Source organism: Petromyzon marinus, chromosome 56 (genome assembly GCF_048934315.1).
Source record: "Petromyzon marinus isolate PM22_M1 ecotype Great Lakes invasive population chromosome 56, UKy_Petmar_22M1.pri1.0, whole genome shotgun sequence".
In the NCBI taxonomy this organism is placed as follows: Eukaryota; Metazoa; Chordata; class Hyperoartia; order Petromyzontiformes; family Petromyzontidae; genus Petromyzon; species Petromyzon marinus.
Window position 1 is genome coordinate 4,216,281 of NC_133722.1, and position 18,906 is coordinate 4,235,186.

The following is an 18,906-nucleotide window of genomic DNA, read 5'->3' on the forward strand; positions in this document are numbered from 1 at the left end:
GTGGGTGTGTTCACGGGTTGTGAGAGTTGTTCAGGGCGATTGTTAACGATCACGATGGTGACGGTGGACTCGGTAATGGTTGCAGCATTGGCAAGGAGACTCGCAGTGCGGCCGGCAGTAACATCGTGGCCGCTCTCAAGAGATTGGCCGCAAGGATTTGGGCCCGACCGTCGGCCTCCCTCGGCACTGGGCCCCCCTCTTGCCAACACTCCCAGGACTCTCTGCGAGGCTGCGCAAATACGTGACCCGAAGGACTCCTGAAGTTGGCAACGGAGTACTTTTATTTCAGAATACAGGAACTCACTACTAAAGGCGTTGATGCAACAGAACCTAGCAACACGCACCGTTACAACCAACACCACCACCGCACCACCACCACCGCTGCCACCACCACCACGAAGCTACATTACTCCGCAAGCGTTTAAAAAAGGCACAAGGGATTTTTTACTCGTTAAATGGAAAATCAACGCCGCACCCGACATAACACCTAACTATAGCGGTCAGGACACGAGTTGATACTCCGGTCAGGGGGCTGATTTTCTGATGAACTTCAACTCTGGGGGCTGTTAAACTTATTTTAGTCTGTGGGTCCCTGTGCGAGTCTGTGGGTCTCTGTGTGAGTCTGTGGGTCTCTGTGAGAGTCTGTGGGTCTCTGTGCGAGTCTGTGGGTCTCTGTGCGAGTCCGCGGGTCTCTGTGCGAGTCCGCGGGTCTCTGTGCGAGTCTGCGGGTCTCTGTGCGAGTCTGCGGGTCTCTGTGCGAGTCTGTGGGTCTCTGTGCGAGTCTGTGGGTCTCTGTGCGAGTCTGTGGGTCTCTGTGCGAGTTTGTGGGTCTCTGTGCGAGTCCGCGGGTCTCTGTGCGAGTCCGCGGGTCTCTGTGCGAGTCCGCGGGTCTCTGTGCGAGTCCGTGGGTCTCTGTGCGAGTCCGTGGGTCTCTGTACGAGTCTGTGGGTCTCTGTGCGAGTCTGTGGGTCTCTGTGCGAGTCTGTGGGTCTCTGTGCGAGTCTGTGGGTCTCTGTGCGAGTCTGTGGGTCTCTGTGCGAGTCTGTGGGTCTCTGTGCGAGTCTGTGGGTCTCTGTGCGAGTTTGTGGGTCTCTGTGCGAGTCCGCGGGTCTCTGTGCGAGTCCGCGGGTCTCTGTGCGAGTCCGCGGGTCTCTGTGCGAGTCCGTGGGTCTCTGTGCGAGTCCGTGGGTCTCTGTACGAGTCTGTGGGTCTCTGTGCGAGTCTGTGGGTCTCTGTGCGAGTCTGTGGGTCTCTGTGCGAGTCTGTGGGTCTCTGTGCGAGTCTGTGGGTCTCTGTGCGAGTCTGTGGGTCTCTGTGCGAGTCTGTGGGTCTCTGTGCGAGTCTGTGGGTCTCTGTGCGAGTCCGCGGGTCTCTGTGCGAGTCCGCGGGTCTCTGTGCGAGTCCGTGGGTCTCTGTGCGAGTCTGTGGGTCTCTGTGCGAGTCTGTGGGTCTCTGTGCGAGTCTGTGGGTCTCTGTGCGAGTCTGTGGGTCTCTGTGCGAGTCCGTGGGTCTCTGTGCGAGTCTGTGGGTCTCTGTGCGAGTCTGTGGGTCTCTGTGCGAGTCTACGGGTCTCTGTGAGGGTCTACGGGTCTCCCTGTGAGTCTGTGGGTCGCTGTGTGAGTCTATGGGTCTTTTTGTGAGTCTGAGTCTCTGTGTGCATCTATGGGTCTCTGTGGGAGTCTGTGGGTCTCTATGCGTGTCATTGGTGATGAGCATCCGGTTGAATCCCCGCTTAACCGAGACACGTATTTGATCGCATCTGAGTGGTTGCCGGCTCAGTGTCTCCGACACAGCCATTATGAGCCCACATTAAATAACTTCATATAAAACCTGTACTATTGCAAGAGTGCTAATGATAACTTGTTTATTGTATAGAGAGGCCGGGTGTCACCATGGTCCGAATCGCCGACTCACAAACCGCAGAGGCACAAGTTAAACTCCCGGTCAGGAGTAACGAACTTCGGCAGAGGCAGCTCTAAGCCAGGAGTGGTACTCCCACGTTACCTTGACAGGGGGGCCAGTATATCCATCCGACGAACCGTTGTTCAATTCCCACAAATGAGTGCTTTTCAGTTCGTTTCTGATCGAAGACATCGATTTGTGACGTTGATTGGCAAGGCCGGCCTCTTACCAATAGCTCAACTAGCGCCCTTGCGACCACGAGTCCCGGAGTCACAGCGAACCCCGACCATCGGAATACAGGAGGAGGGAGGGGTCGGTTTCACTTGGAAACAGGGGAACTCCACAATGAGACGGAGAGGGAAGGGGGAGAGGGGCGATGGAGAGGGGAGATGGGGAAGGGGAGAGAGGCGATGGGGGGAAGGGGAGAGATGGAGAGGGGAGACGGAGGTGGGGAGATGAGAGGGGGGAGGGGAGAGGGGAGACAGAGGTGGGGAAGAGGAGAGGGGAGGTGGAGAGAGGAGATGAGAGGGGAGATGAGAGGGGAGAGAAGAGACAGAGAGGGGGAAGGGGAGAGGGGAGATGGAGAGGGGAGATGAGAGGGGAGAGGAGAGACAGAGAGGTGGGAGGTTGAGAGGGGAGAACCGCGAGCGAGGGAGCTGTCAATCTGCACGGCGCCCCTCCGTCCGTACCGTCCGCACCGTCCGTACCGTCCGCACCGTCTATGTCGCCGGGATCTGCGGCAGCCCAAACTCGTCGACCAGAACCCCGTCCTGCGGGGGCGACACAGCACAGCCAGGGCCGTAGGCGGGTGCCAGTGTGAGTGTGTGGTCAAACAGGTTTGTGTGTGTGTGCAGCAGGTGCGTGTGTGTGTGTGTGCAGCAGGTGAGTGTGTGGTGCAGCAGGTGTGTGTTGCAGCAGGTGCGTGTGTGTGCAGCAGGTGAGTGTGTGTAGTGCAGCAGGTGTGTGTGTTGTGCAGCAGGTGTGTTTGCAGGTATGTGTGTGTTTGCGTGCAGCAGGTGTGTACATCAGGTGTGTGTGGTGCAGCAGGTGCGTGTGTGTGTTGTAAGGAGAAGCAGTGGGGCAGTTGTGAGTACACTTCGCAACGAACCTGGGGACCCGACTTCGATGCCCGCTCACATCCAACCACAGTGGCAAAATATCTGACAAGGTCCTGGCCCTCCCCTAGGTAGACTCAGCCTTAAATGAGTAGCCGCTGCTGTGTGTAAACATCACCACTGGGGAAACAACGGTGGCCGGGTGTCGTGGTGGTGGTGGTGGTGGTGTTAGCCAGACCACTTCCTCGTGCGCCGTGCCGGCCTTCATAAGTGCTACTCGCTAACAGCAGTTTCCCAACACACTTGCGGAGGCTAAACTACTATTTACTATTTTTATTTTACCAGGTAAGGCCCACTTAGCTGTATTGCTCTTCATCATTAGACCTCCTTTGCCAATACCAAAATATAATAATAGGGATTTTTCCCCTTTTTTCTGGCAACAAAACTGAAACCTTTTTACAAGGATTCATGTCTGCATTAACCACAATACCTGCAGTCAAAATGCAAACAAAAAAACATACTATGATAATATATGCATTGTCCTTAAAACTGATTGGTCCACACCAATCCCAATCCCTTGGTGTGGACCAATCAGTTTCAAGGACAATGCATATATTATCATAGTATGTTTTTTGTTTGCATTTTGACTGCAGGTATTGTGGTTAATGAGGACATGAGTCCTTGTAAAAAGGTTTCAGTTTTCTTGCCAGAAAAAAGGGGAAAAACCCTATTATTATATATTGCTCTTTTTCAGAAGCCACCTGGCCACAAATGATAGCTCAACGAAGTGGCTTAACATGTGGACATTTTTTAGCAGCCAAATACTTTTAAACGCGCCACGTTGATTATAAATGTGGAGGTGAAAAACCGGAGGACCCGGAGGACAATCCAAGCGACCACGGGGAGAACATGCGAACTCCAAAAATACAGGCATCAGGGTTGGGATCAAACCCACGACCTCCTGTATAGCAGGCGAGATAGTTAACATCACCTAGCCAACGTGATGATGAGAGAGAGAGAGACACGCAAACTCCAAATCTACAGCAGCAGGCGTCAGGGTCGGGATCGAACCCACGACCTCCTGCATACCAGGCGAGGTGGTCAACATCTTGCCACAGGCTACACGGGGGATCTTTGCGTGCTTGCATGTGAGGCAGCCCGCCCCCCCCCCACCCCCCCCCTGCCCCCCTGCCCCACCTTGGTGACGCTCTTGTCGCCCGGCAGGCCGGACGGGATGGCAGGAGCCGACGACGCCTCGTCCAGGTAGGAGGTGTCTTCATCGGCGAGCATCTCATCCCCCAGCGCCGCCAACTCTGATCGCGGCCGCCGCCCACCGCCGCCCCACCACAACAACAAAACACAGGGGTCAGAGGTCGTCCCGAGGCCCTGACCGCGTCACCCGGACGGCGCTGTTGGCGCCGCGGTCACGGCACGAGGAATCCCTTCGGGAATCTCGCAGTGAGCAGCGGGGGTGCCTCCTTCACCGTCTTGGGATATCGTAGAGCTACTTATGAAACCAGAAGATTGGAGAAACTCCGCATTAAGCGGGTTCAATTGATTTCTTCACTGGCGTTCCTCAAAAAGTGCAGAGATTCAAAGGTAATACCAAACGCAGTTAAAATAACACATCACATAAAGCCTGTTAAAGCTAACCAAATACTACACAAAGCTAGCGAATTATTATTACTGGAGAGAATACAGCACAACAGGAGTGAATTATCTCAAATTTCTGAGTCCCTAAAGCGCTTGCACATCAGCAATAGTGTTTCCATACATGATTGGAATATAATCGAAACTATAACACAACAATCGGCTGATAATATATTTAATCTAACTAAAACTAAGCAGTCTGTATGTGAAGCTATCAGTCTCTATGCAAGTCTCTGGATCTCAACGTGAGTAGAAGAGTCTCTATATCAGTCTATGGGTCTCTATGGGAGTATCAGCTTCGATGCGAGTCTATGGGTCTCTATGTGAGTCTATGGGGCTCTATGCGAGTCTATGGGTCTCTATGCGAGTTTATGGGTCTCTAAGCGAGTCTATGGGTCTCCAAGCGAGTCTATGGGTCTCTAAGCGAGTCTATGGGTCTCAATGTGAGTCTGTGGGTCTCTATGTGAGTCTATGGGTCTCTACACAAGTCTATGGGTCTCTATGTGAGTCTATGGGTCTCTACACCAGTCTATGGGTCTCTACACGAGTCTATGGGTCTCTACACGAGTCTATGGGTCTCTAAGCGAGTCTATGGGTCTCTATGCGAGTCTATGGGTCTCTATGCGAGTCTGTGGGTCTCTATGCGAGTCTACGGGTCTCTATGTGAGTCTATAGGTCTCTACACGAGTCTATGGGTCTCTAAGCGAGTCTATGGGTCTCTATGCGAGTCTATGGGTCTCTATGCGAGTCTGTGGGTCTCTATGTGAGTCTATGGGTCTCTATGTGAGTCTATGGGTCTCTATGCGAGTCTACGGGTCTCTATGTGAGTCTATAGGTCTCTACACGAGTCTATGGGTCTCTAAGCGAGTCTATGGGTCTCTATGCGAGTCTATGGGTCTCTATGCGAGTCTGTGGGTCTCTATGTGAGTCTATGGGTCTCTATGTGAGTCTATGGGTCTCTATGTGAGTCTATGGGTCTCTACACTGGTCCATGGGTCTCTATGTGAGTTTATGGGTCTCTATGTGAGTCTAAGGGTCTCTATGCAAGTCTACGGGTCTCTGTGTGAGTCTATGGGTCTCTATTCGAGTCTAAGGGTCTCTACGTGAGAATCTATGGGTCTCTACACGAGTCTATGGGTCTCTATGTGAGTCTGTGGGTCTCTATGTGAGTCTAAGGGTCTCTATGCAAGTCTACGGGTCTCTATGTGAGTCTATGGGTCTCTATGCGAGTCTATGGGTCTCTATGTGAGTCTATGGGTCTCGATGCGAGTCTATGGGTCTCTGTATGAGTGTATGGGTCTCTGTATGAGTGTATGGGTCTCTGTATGAGTGTATGGGTCTCTGTGTGAGTCTATGGGATCTCTATGTGAGTCTATGGTTCTCTCTGTGAGTCTATGGGTCTCTGTGTGAGTCTATGGGTCTCTATGCGAGTCTATGGGTCTCTATGCGAGTCTATGGGTCTCTATGCGAGTCTATGGGTCTCTATGCAAGTCTATGGGTCTCTATGTGAGTCTATGGGTCTCTACGCGAGTCTATGGGTCTCTATGTGAGTCTATGGGTCTCTACGCGAGTCTATGGGTCTCTATGCGAGTCTATGGGTCTCTGTGTGAGTCTATGGGTCTCTGTGTGAGTCTATGGGTCTCTATGTGAGTCTACGGGTCTCTATGTGAGTCTATGGGTCTCTACACGAGTCTATGGGTCTCTAAGCGATTCTATGGGTCTCTATGCGAGTCTATGGGTCTCTATGCGAGTCTGTGGGTCTCTATGTGAGTCTATGGGTCTCTATGTGAGTCTATGGGTCTCTACACGAGTCTATGGGTCTCTAAACGAGTCTATGGGTCTCTACACGAGTCTATGGGTCTCTATGTGAGTCTGTGGGTCTCTATGTGAGTCTGTGGGTCTCTATGTGAGTCTATGGGTCTCTACACTGGTCCATGGGTCTCTATGTGAGTTTATGGGTCTCTATGTGAGTCTAAGGGTCTCTATGCAAGTCTACGGGTCTCTGTGTGAGTCTATGGGTCTCTATTCGAGTCTATGGGTCTCTACGTGAGACTATGGGTCTCTACACGGGTCTATGGGTCTCTATGTGAGTCTGTGGGTCTCTATGTGAGTCTAAGGGTCTCTATGCAAGTCTACGGGTCTCTATGTGAGTCTATGGGTCTCTATGCGAGTCTATGGGTCTCTATGTGAGTCTATGGGTCTCGATGCGAGTCTATGGGTCTCTGTATGAGTGTATGGGTCTCTGTATGAGTGTATGGGTCTCTGTGTGAGTCTATGGGTCTCTATGTGAGTCTATGGTTCTCTGTGTGAGTCTATGGGTCTCTGTGTGAGTCTATGGGTCTCTATGCGAGTCTATGGGTCTCTATGCGAGTCTATGGGTCTCTATGCGAGTCTATGCGTCTCTATGCAAGTCTATGGGTCTCTATGTGAGTCTATGGGTCTCTATGTGAGTCTATGGGTCTCTACACGAGTCTATGGGTCTCTACACGAGTCTATGGGTCTCTATTCGAGTTTATGGGTCTCTACGCGAGTCTATGGGTCTCTGTCTGAGTCTATGGGTCTCTGTGTGAGTCTATGGGTCTCTATGTGAGTCTATGGGTCTCTACGTGAGTCTATGGGTCTCTACGTGAGTCTATGGGTCTCTGTGTGAGTTTATGGGTCTCTATGTGAGTCTATGGGTCTCTGTGTGAGTCTATGGGTCTCTATGTGAGTCTATGGGTCTCTACGTGAGTCTATGGGTCTCTATGTGAGTCTATGGGTCTCTGTGTGAGTTTATGGGGCTCTGTGTGAGTCTACGGGTCTCTACACGAGTCTATGGGTCTCTATGCGAGTCTATCGGTCTCTGTCTGAGTCTACGGGTCTCTACGCGAGTCTATGGGTCTCTATGCGAGTCTATCGGTCTCTGTCTGAGTCTACGGGTCTCTACGCGAGTCTATGGGTCTCTATGTGAGTCTATGGGTCTCTATGTGAGTCTATGGGTCTCTGTGTGAGTCTATGGGTCTCTACGTGAGTCTATTGGTCTCTGTGTGAGTCTATGGGTCTCTGTGTGAGTCTATGGGTCTCTACGTGAGTCTATGGGTCTCTATGTGAGTCTATGGGTCTCTGTGTGAGTCTATGGGTCTCTACACGAGTCTATGGGTCTCTACACGAGTCTACGGGTCTCTATGCGAGTCTATGGGTCTCTACGTGAGTCTATGGGTCTATGTGTGAGTCTATGGGTCTCTACGTGAGTCTATGGGTCTATGTGTGAGTTTATGGGTCTCTATGTGAGTCTATGGGTCTCTGTGTGAGTCTATGGGTCTCTATGTGAGTCTATGGGTCTCTACGTGAGTCTATGGGTCTCTATGTGAGTCTATGGGTCTCTGTGTGAGTTTATGGGGCTCTGTGTGAGTCTATGGGTCTCTACACGAGTCTATGGGTCTCTATGCGAGTCTATCGGTCTCTGTCTGAGTCTACGGGTCTCTACGCGAGTCTATGGGTCTCTATGTGAGTCTATGGGTCTCTATGTGAGTCTATGGGTCTCTGTGTGAGTCTATGGGTCTCTACGTGAGTCTATTGGTCTCTATGTGAGTCTATGGGTCTCTGTGCGAGTCTATGGGTCTCTGTGTGAGTCTATGGGTCTCTATGTGAGTCTATGCGTCTCTACACGAGTCTATGGGTCTCTACACGAGTCTACGGGTCTCTATGCGAGTCTATGGGTCTCTACGCGAGTCTATCAGTCTCCACGCGAGTCACTGATGACCGGCCTAAGCCCACTGACTCGCCACACTGCAGAACCACGGTGTGACTACGGGCGGCCGAGAGTCGGATTTGAACCCGGGACCCTCAGGTCCCTGGGCTCGGTGTTTGGGACCTTCCGCGGGTGCCAGCGCACTCAGGCGGGGGCCCTTGATGGGCGTCACGGGCTCAGGTGTCGAGGTGAACGCTTCGACCGGCCTAGGGTCACCGTGCCTCCAAACCTGACCCCTCACCTGCCTCGAGGTCATCGTCGTCCACCTCGGGGGTGCCGTAGCTCCGGCTCAGCGAGTCCTGGATCTCGCTGGCGTCCTCCATCATGTCCTCCATCTGGTCTTGCAGGTCCTGAGTGTGAGCGGGGACACAGTGGTGAGGTGGGGACGCGGCAACACGGGGATGTGGAGGCGAGGAAAAGAGGATACCAGGGAGGGGGGGGGGGGGGAGGTGATGACGCAAGAATATGGGGATGGGGAACACGGGGACAGGGAGACACGGGGACAGGGAGACACCGAGACACCGGGTCAGGGAGACACGGGGACAGGGAGACACCGAGACACCGGGTCAGGGAGACACGGGGACAGGGAGACACGGGGACAGGGAGACACCGAGACACCGGGTCAGGGAGACACGGGGACAGGGAAACACCGAGACACCGGGTCAGGGAGACACGGGGACAGGGAGACACCGAGACACCGGGTCAGGGAGACACGGGGACAGGGAGACACCGAGACACCGGGTCAGGGAGACACGGGGACAGGGAGACACGGGGACAGGGAGACACCGAGACACCGGGTCAGGGAGACACGGGGACAGGGAAACACCGAGACAACGGGACAGGGAGACACGGGGACAGGGAAACACCGAGACACCGGGACAGGGAGACACGGGGACAGGGAAACACCGAGACAACGGGACAGGGAGACACGGGGACAGGGAGACACCGAGACACCGGGTCAGGGAGACACGGGGACAGGGAAACACCGAGACACCGGGACAGGGAGGCACAGGGAAGTGGAGACACTGAGACCCTGGGACGTGGAGACACGGGGACAGGGAGACACAGAGACACCGGGGGACAGGGAGACACAGTAACGTGGAGACACGGGGACAGGGAGACACGGGGACAGGGAGAAGTGGTGATGCGAGTTCATGGAGAGTCGGCAACGCAGGGACACAAAGACACGGACACGTGGGGACACAGCTGACCCAGAGAAACAGCGACACGGAGACAAGGGAGACATGGAGACAAGGGGGACACGGAGTCGCAGGCGACACGACTGAAGAGACCAGCAGTGGACAAAAGCTCCAGATACCAGACCCCTTCCAAAAGATCCCCTATAATCTTGACGATCCCTCCATGATTCCTTATGATCCCAGTGTCTGCCTGAAAATCCTCATCTCATCTCCGTGACTCTCCGTGATGCCCCCCAGTGCAGTCCCACGTGGTCCCTCCTTGATCCTCCGTGATCCCTCCGTGCAGTCCCACATGGTCCCCCCGTAATCCTCCGTGATCCCCCCATGATCCCCCGTGGTGCCCCAATGATTCCCTAGAGATTCTACCCCCCCCCCTACCTCCCCCCACGATCCCTCCCACCCCCCCGGTGATCTCCACGTGATCCCCGCGCGGGCCTCACCTCGATCTGGTCGATGTTCACCTTCTTGTAGGCTTTCTTCATCTCCTTGGCTCCCACCTTCATGGCGTCCACCTGGGGGCAAAAGGCGGCGGAGGGGGAGGGCATCAAAGGCCAATCCCGCCGCGTCCACCACTCATCCCGCAGTTCGTTAAAAGGCAAAGGTGCGGCCCTGCAATTGCCCGCTCGCGCGCCACCGCTGCCGGAAGGACCTCCTCCGCCCGGGGGGGGGGCTCCCGAGCGGTGTTTGGTCTACTCTTCCACGCCGATTAAGACGTGTTGGAAGAGACAGGCCTGCCCACACTTTACCCCGCCACACGCGGCGTACCCTGCCGGCCGACTGCGGTACAGCCGTGCACACCGGGGGAGGATACAGAGAAACGCCGTCACAGAGTGGCGAGCCGGGATTTTAGCGCGTCTCTTAAGACTCGGCCCATTGCGAACCTGGTGGAAGAGAGAGGGGGGCACCCAGGCTCTCAAACTCAACCCTGGCTCTTGGAATTGCGAGGCCAGGGAGCCTGACCTTGGCGTTATGAACGCCCAGAGGGTTAGAGAGGAAGTCGGCCCTGGTGCCTCAGCCTCTGACACGGCCATGACGAACCTCCTGGGCCCGCACCGGGCGTCTATGCGCGAGGTTTACCGTGGTCTTGGTGTCTTTCAGGGTCTGGATGGTGTAGTTGGCCTGTTCCATGTTGAACGCCTGTTGGCTGAGCTGGTCTCTCTGACCTTCGTACCTACAAAACACAAAAACAAAGAGCAACCCGTCCAAACATTACATGTTCGTTTGCATGGCGCATGTTTACCGAGGAATGCCCGAGTCACAAGACTCTTGTTCTTCCAGGAGGGTGGTGCCTGAATGTTGAAGTAGGGGGGGAATGATGAGGATGATGATGATGTTCCTCCTGTTGCTGTGTGTGATCACAATCAAAGAGCGTCATAGCTCATCGGATTTATTCCATTACAAATAAACATTCAGATTCGGAGTAACTCGCAGGTCGTTTTTCAGGATCGGGATGTTTTGGCCGATATCGTTAACGTAGCACGATAATTATTTTGTTTGTTTAGGTTATGCGAGGACAGTGGAAAAGCCGGAGGAAACCCATGCAGAACAGCGGGAGAAAGAACGCACAGTAAAACCTTGGATTGCGAGCATAATTCGCTCCGGAAACGTGTTTGTAATCCAAAGCACTCGTATATCAAAGCACTCGTATATCAGTTGCGATCACGTGACGCTCGGCAGACAAAGCGTCTATACGTACTGCTCGTATTGCAAGACCCTCGCTCGTTTATCAAATTAATATTTATTTAAAAAATTTTGCTCGGCTTACAAAACACTCGCAGGCCAAGTTACTCGCAATGCAAGGTTTTCCTGTACACACTTCACACTCGCTCTCTCTCACTCGCACTCACCCACTCCCACTCACACTCTGCAGAACAAAAGGGGAACGCACAAACCCTACGCGTCCGGGAATCGAACCCAGGAGCTTGTTGCTGTGGAGCGCGAGTGTCACCAACTGTGCCGCCAGTACCCTGCTGCCCCTAAGCGTACACGTGTGTGTGCGCGCGTGCGTGAGTGTGCAAAGCGTGTGTGCACGTGGGGGGAGCGGTGGCGCAGTGGTTAGCGCACTGCACTACACGGCCCTGGCGACCCGAGTCCGATTCCCGCTCACGGTCAACACCGGTGACGATTAGCTGAACTGGTCGTGGGCCTCCCCTAGGTCAAGTCGGCCTCAGATGAGTACGCGGTTGTGTAAACATCGCCACTCGAGAGACAAAGGCGGCCGGGTGTGGTGCTGGCCACCCACCCCCTCTTGTGCCGTACCGGCCTCAAATAGGTGCTGCTCGCTAACAGCACTCGCCCCAACAGTCCTTTTATGGAAGTCTTTTTAAGGTTATACGGGGCGGGGGCATCTTTGTCGTTGGACGTATGCCACGCGCGTTACTTACATGCGCTTCTGCTTGAGAACCCGCAGGGCCTTTTGCTTCACCATGTTCTGCAACACAGACGGAACACGGCACGCATGTTACAGTCAGGGAATAATAACGACAACAATAATAATCACTCGCAACGCTGCGCCGCCATCGCACAGGGCTCGCACCTCGCTCTCGAAGACAGAGGGAGGGAGGGAGGGAAAGAGGGAGGGAGGCGCGAAGAGGAACGACAGACGAGGAGCAGGAAGGCACCAGCAGCAGCCACACGCTGAGCCGGCACCAACTTCCCTCCTCCAAGCTGTTGGGGTCCTCTATATATGGAGATGCTATCATCGGATAATCGATGAGTGATTACGTGTGGGAGGAAGCCGGAGTACCCGAAGAAAACTCAGACGTGCGAAGGGGCAACACTCTATCCCATGCAGAAAGGACGGATGATATTAGTCCGCACTCCTGGCAAGGCAAGGTATGCGGCACCTCCTCAACGCCCACAGGAAGGGAGTTTCACAAAATCTGTGCGGGATCCACCAACCCTTGTGCAGCATAACTACCACCGCCACGGACAGCCTCGTGCAGCGTAACCACCACCACCACCACAGGCAGTCACGTGCAGTGTAACCACCATCACCACTGGCAGCCACGTGCAGCGTAACCACCACCACCACCACAGACAGCCACGTGCAGCGCAACCACCACCACCACCGCCAGAGACAGCCACGTGCAGCGCAACCACCACCACCACCACAGACAGTCACGTGCAGTGTAACCACCACCACCACCACCACAGACAGTCACGTGCAGTGTAACCACCATCACCACTGGCAGCCACGTGCAGCGTAACCACCACCACCACCACCACAGGCAGCCACATGCAGCGTAACCACCACCACCACAGACAGCCACGTGCAGCGCAACCACCACCACCACCACCACCACAGACAGCCTCGTGCAGTGTAACCACCTCCACCACCACCACCACATACAGCCACGTGCAGTGTAACCACCTCCACCACCACCACCACATACAGCCACGTGCAGTGTAACCACCACCACCACCACCACAGACAGCCTCGTGCAGCGTAACCACCACCACCACAGGCAGCCACGTGCAGCGTAACCACCACCACCACAGACAGCCACGTGCAGCGTAACCACCACCACCACCACCACAGGCAGCCACGTGCAGCGTAACCACCACCACCACAGACAGCCACGTGCAGTGTAACCACCACCACCACCACAGACAGCCACGTGCAGCGTAACCACCACCACCGCCACAGACAGTCACGTGCAGCGTAACCACCACCGCCACCACATACAGCCACGTGCAATGTAACCACCACCACCACAGGCAGCCACGTGCAGCGTAACCACCACCACCGCCACAGACAGCCACGTGCAGCGTAACCACCACCACCACATACAGCCACGTGCAGCGCAACCACCACCACCACCACATACAGCCACGTGCAATGTAACCACCACCACCACCGCCACAGACAGCCACGTGCAGCGTAACCACCACCACCACAGGCAGCCACGTGCAGCGTAACCACCACCACCGCCACAGACAGTCACGTGCAGCGTAACCACCACCGCCACAGACAGCCACGTGCAGCGCAACCACCACCACCACCGCCACAGACAGTCACGTGCAGCGCAACCACCACCACCACCACCACAGGCAGCCACGTGCAGTGTAACCACGACCGCCCACTCGTGGGCTACACAGAGGTCGTCAGTGTCTGTCACCTTGGAAGGGCCGTCGCGCATCTTCGCCATCTGGTCCTTGTACTTCTTGAGTTCGGCTTCCAGGCGTGCGATCTTCTTGTCGATGGACTCGCCCCGTCCCTCGACCTGCGGGGTGGAGCGGTCCCACACCTCTTTAGCGACGCCACGGTCACACACTTCCGGAGGGTTCTGCTACATCGTTTGGATGTTTGGCCAACACCAATGACGATGTGCATGTGTGTGTTTCTTCAGCTATAGGAGGAGGCAACCGGAGAATCCGGAGGAAACCTGTGGAGGAGAACAGGGGGAGAACACACAAACTCCACGCAGAAACAAACCTGTCAAACCAATATCACCGCCTACCTTGTTACAGACCAATTCAGACCTTATTGGTCACCCCGTGCCCTCAAACGTTCATCCTACAAAGTCCCATCATAAGGGAGAAACACAAAGACAATTTTTTGTTGCCCGTATTGAAACGGATGTACGCCGTATGGTAAACCGTATGGGTTGACGTGGAATGCCGAGAGGCACCCTCCTCATCGGGAATCGAACCCAGTCCCGTCGTGCTCGCGATGCGCGAGCGTCACACCGCTGCGCCGCCACCCTGCCGCCCTACGTGTCCTCGGAGAGTCCTCGAGTCGGTCCACGGCACCATCATCAACTGTGTCGCCGTCCTTTCTGCTTAGGGTAGACAAACTCGGAGGCCCGCGCTGACCCCGAGAGCTGATGTTGGATCCGTTTGCCGTGTAACCCTCGTCTATGCTGCCCCAAGCCGGCGGCAAACGGCGGCGGCCATCGCCGCGTCGCTTGTGATCGCTGCTGCGCCCGTCGGTGGCAGAAGCGGGGTTTTGTCCGTCAGGGTCAAACGGGCACCACGGTCGTCCCGAGGTTCACCACGCGGCCTGCTCCATGTGCGCGTTTCCCAGGTTGGTGCTTTTTTTTCTCTTTCCAAAAGTATTTTTTGTTAACCAAAACGATTCACCTATGCGCAGGGGATATGAAAATCTTCGTGGTTTTTGGGGGGGAAAAAACCCGTTATTCGTTAATTTCTCACATCATCATATTACCATCACGTAATCGTCATCACCACCACATCCACATCATCTGACCACCATCATAACATGCTGGACATCTGTGAAAAAGAGTTGTATAGCTCATCGGATTCCTCCAGTATATAATAAAGTTTCTGATTGTGACACCCCCATGAACGTCACATGAACACCCCGCGCCCATCACCGTCACATCATCACCGCACCACCCACATTGTGTAATGGGTCACGAGACGGTGACGTCACCCCGAAGAGCCGCGCCTCGCGAAGAAACAATAACACTAACACTCTGACACTAACACTCAGACACTAACACCCTGACACTAACACCCTGGCCCTGACACTAACACTCTGACACTAACACCCTGACACTAACACTCTGACACTAACACCCTGGCCCTGACACTAACACTCTGACACTAACACCCTGACACTAACACCCTGACACTAACACCCTGACACTAACACCCTGACACTAACACCCTGGCCCTGATACCTACATTCAGACACTAACACCCTGACACTAACACTAACACTCTGACACTAACACCCTGGCCCTGACACTAACACCCAGACACTAACACCCAGACACTAACACTCTGACACTAACACTCTGACACTAACACTCTGACACTAACACCCTGACACTAGCACACAGACACTAACACACAGACACTAACACAACGACACTAACACACAGACACTAACACACTGACACTAACACTCTGACACTAACACCCTGACACTAACACTCTGACACTAACACCCTGACACTAACACCCTGACACTAACACCAGAGTGAAAGCAGTAAGCACGCAAGCGAGCCCCGATTCCCAACCCCAACACGGAGGCCACACAACCACGAACGCCTTCAGCAACGACCACAACAACAACTGTGAGCATGCCGCTGCCAGCCATCAGCCAAACACAACAAGAAGCCCCAATAGCGGCCCCGTGGTACCTAGAGCAAGTCCTGCCCCTTGACCCGTAACACACAGCACCTGAGTTCTGAACGAACACCCCGAATCCAACTTAGGCTTTGGACGTAACGAGTTGTGGAGTGGGGGGGGGGGGTGCTAGCCTGGGTCCGTGTTGATGTTCACGATGGCAATGATCATCACGCTCTTCATTTTGCCACTGGAGTGCCAAGTGAGTCCTAAGGGTGAGTCTCGTTCACCGTGAATACCGTGGGTTACTCTGTCGGTGAGCCACTGCGAGTCGCATCAGGGAGTTAACGTGAGTCTCATTAGCGGGTTACTGTGAGTGGGTTACTGTGAGTCCCATCAATGAGTTACTGTGAGTGAGTTACTGTGACTGAGTTACAGTGAGTCCCATCAGTGAGTTACTATGAGTGAGTCCCATCAGTGAGTGAGTCCCATCAGTGAGTGAGTCCCATCAGTGAGTTACTATGAGTAAGTTACTATGATTGAGTTACTGTGAGTCCCATCAGTGAGTTACTGTGAGTGAGTCCCATCAGTGAGTTACTCGGAGTTACTGTGAGTCCCATCAGTGAGTCCCATCAGTGAGTTACTGTGAGTGAGTCCCATCAGTGAGTGAGTCCCATCAGTGAGTTACTGTGAGTGAGTCCCATCAGTGAGTGAGTGTGAGTCCCATCAGTGAGTGAGTCCCATCAGTGAGTTACTGTGAGTGAGTCCCATCAGTGAGTCCCATCAGTGAGTGTGAGTCCCATCAGTGAGTGAGTACCATCAGCGAGTGAGTACCATCAGCGAGTGAGTTACTGTGAGTGTGAGTCCCATCAGTGAGTTACTGTGAGTTACTGAGTCTCATCAGTGAGCCCCATCAGAGTGAGTTACTATGAGTGAGTTACTGTGGGTGAGTCACATCAGTGAGTGAGTCCCATCAGAGTGAGTTACTGTGAGTGAGTTACTGTGAGTGAGTCCCATCAGTGAGTTAGTACCATCAGTGAGTGAGTAAATGTAGTGAGTGTGAGTCCCATCAGTGAGTGAGTCCCATCAGTGAGTGAGTCCCATCAGCGAGTGAGTACCATCAGTGAGTGAGTTACTGTGAGTGAGTGTGAGTCCCATCAGTGAGTTACTGTGAGTTACTGTGAGTGAGTCTCATCAGTGAGTCCCATCAGAGTGAGTTACTATGAGTGAGTTACTGTGGGTGAGTCTCATCAGTGAGTCCCATCAGAGTGAGTTACTGTGAGTGAGTTACTGTGAGTGAGTCCCATCAGAGTGAGTTACTATGAGTGAGTCCCATCAGTGAGTGAGTCCCATCAGAGTAAGTTACTATGAGTGAGTTACTGTGAGTGAGTCCCATCAGTGAGTGAGTCCCATCAGAGTGAGTTACTGTGAGTGAGTCCCATCAGTGAGTGAGTCCCATCAGTGAGTGAGTTACTGTGAGTGAGTGTGAGTCCCATCAGTGAGTTACTGTGAGTGAGTTACTGTGAGTGAGTCTCATCAGTGAGTCCCATCAGAGTGAGTTACTATGAGTGAGTTACTGTGAGTCCCATCAGTGAGTGAGTCCCATCAGTGAGTTACTATGAGTCCCATCAGTGAGTGAGTCCCATCAGTGAGTGAGTCCCATCAGTGAGTGAGTCCCATCAGTGAGTGAGTCCCATCAGAGTGAGTTACTGAGTGAGTCCCATCAGTGAGTGAGTCCCATCAGAGTGAGTTACTGTGAGTGAGTTACTGTGAGTGAATCCCATCAGTGAGTGAGTCCCATCAGTGAGTTACTATGAGTGAGTTACTGTGAGTGAGTGAGTCCCATCAGTGAGTGAGTTACTGTGAGTTACTGTGAGTCCCATCAGTGAGTGAGTCCCATCAGTTAGTGAGTTACTGTGAGTTACTGTGAGTCCCATCAGTGAGTGAGTTACTGTGAGTTACTGTGAGTGAGTCCCATCAGTGAGTGAGTCCCATCAGTGAGGAGTTACTGTGAGTTACTGTGAGTGAGTCCCATCAGTGAGCGAGTTACTGTGAGTTACTGTGAGTGAGTCCCATCAGTGAGTGAGTTACTGTGAGCGAGTCCCATCAGTGAGTGAGTCCCATCAGTGAGTGAGTCCCATCAGTGAGTGAGTTACTGTGAGTGAGTTACTGTGAGTGAGTCCCATCAGTGAGTGAGTCCCATCAGTGAGTGAGTTACTATGAGTGAGTTACTGTGAGTTACTATGAGTGAGTTACTGCGAGTTACTATGAGTGAGTTACTATGAGTGAGTTACTATGAGTTACTGTGAGTGAGTTACTGTGAGTCCCATCAGTGAGTGAGTCCCATCAGTGAGTGAGTCCCATCAGTGAGTGAGTTACTATGAGTGAGTTACTGTGAGTTACTATGAGTGAGTTACTATGAGTGAGTTACTGTGAGTGAGTTACTGTGAGTGAGTTACTATGAGTGAGTTACTGTGAGTGAGTTACTATGAGTGAGTTACTGTGAGTGAGTTACTATGAGTGAGTTACTGTGAGTGAGTTACTATGAGTGAGTTACTGTGAGTGAGTTACTATGAGTGAGTTACTGTGAGTTACTCACACTCTGGATGCAGTCGGTGAGGTTGGGCGGAGGCCCTTTGGGCTTAGCGCGACCGAACAGTCGATTCATGTCGGACAGAGTTCCTTTCGCCTGCTGTAGTCGCCTCTACTCCACAAACCCTGCTGCTGCTGTTGCTACGAGTCGGTACTCCTCCTGCGAGTCAGTACTCCTCCTGCTAGCCCGTACTCCTCCTGCTAACCCGTACTCCTCCTGATAGCCCGTGCTCCTCCTGATAGCCCGTACTCCTCCTGCTAACCTGTACTCCTCCTGATAGCCCGTACTCCTCCTGCGAGTCCGTACTCCTCCTGCTAGCACGTACTCCTCCTGCTAACCCGTACTCCTCCTGATAGTCCGTATTGCTACTACGAGACTACCAACTCACTTCCGGCTTCACTCAACGCTCCCGTGACGTCATCACGCTTTCGATGACATCATCGCGTCGGCCACGCCGTCCACGCCGAACGGGTTTTTCTCCCCGCATAAGACCGCGACGACGTCACCGCGCTCCGATTGCGCGACGACGTCGACGTGCACGTTGCGTCATCCGCCTCGGTCGCGCGTGACTGAGGGCGGGGGAGGGGCTGCACTAAAGTTTTGACGTCACGATTTAAAGCGAAACCCTCGTGTGACGTCACGTCTCAGGTAATTTCTTCGAATGACGTCACGCCGTCGGAGCGACACTTCGCCGATGAGACCCAGTGACGTGAAACAAGCCACTGGGAGACCCTTAGG

The 18,906-nt window shown here is 53.8% G+C and overlaps 1 protein-coding gene across 1 annotated transcript; it reads right to left on the bottom strand.

Annotated features, from left to right (window-relative positions):
- Window positions 1-258: 258 nt before the first annotated feature.
- LOC142905651 (charged multivesicular body protein 5) lies at window positions 259-18,633 on the bottom strand. The gene is made up of 8 exons (XM_076052484.1): window positions 18,175-18,633; window positions 13,658-13,762; window positions 11,921-11,967; window positions 10,614-10,707; window positions 9,977-10,048; window positions 8,579-8,687; window positions 4,155-4,270; window positions 259-2,672 (listed from the first exon to the last, which is right to left on the bottom strand). Exons 1-8 carry the CDS (start codon window positions 18,241-18,243, stop codon window positions 2,622-2,624), a joined length of 663 nt encoding a protein of 220 aa, XP_075908599.1. The 5' UTR covers window positions 18,244-18,633; the 3' UTR covers window positions 259-2,621.
- Window positions 18,634-18,906: the final 273 nt, after the last annotated feature.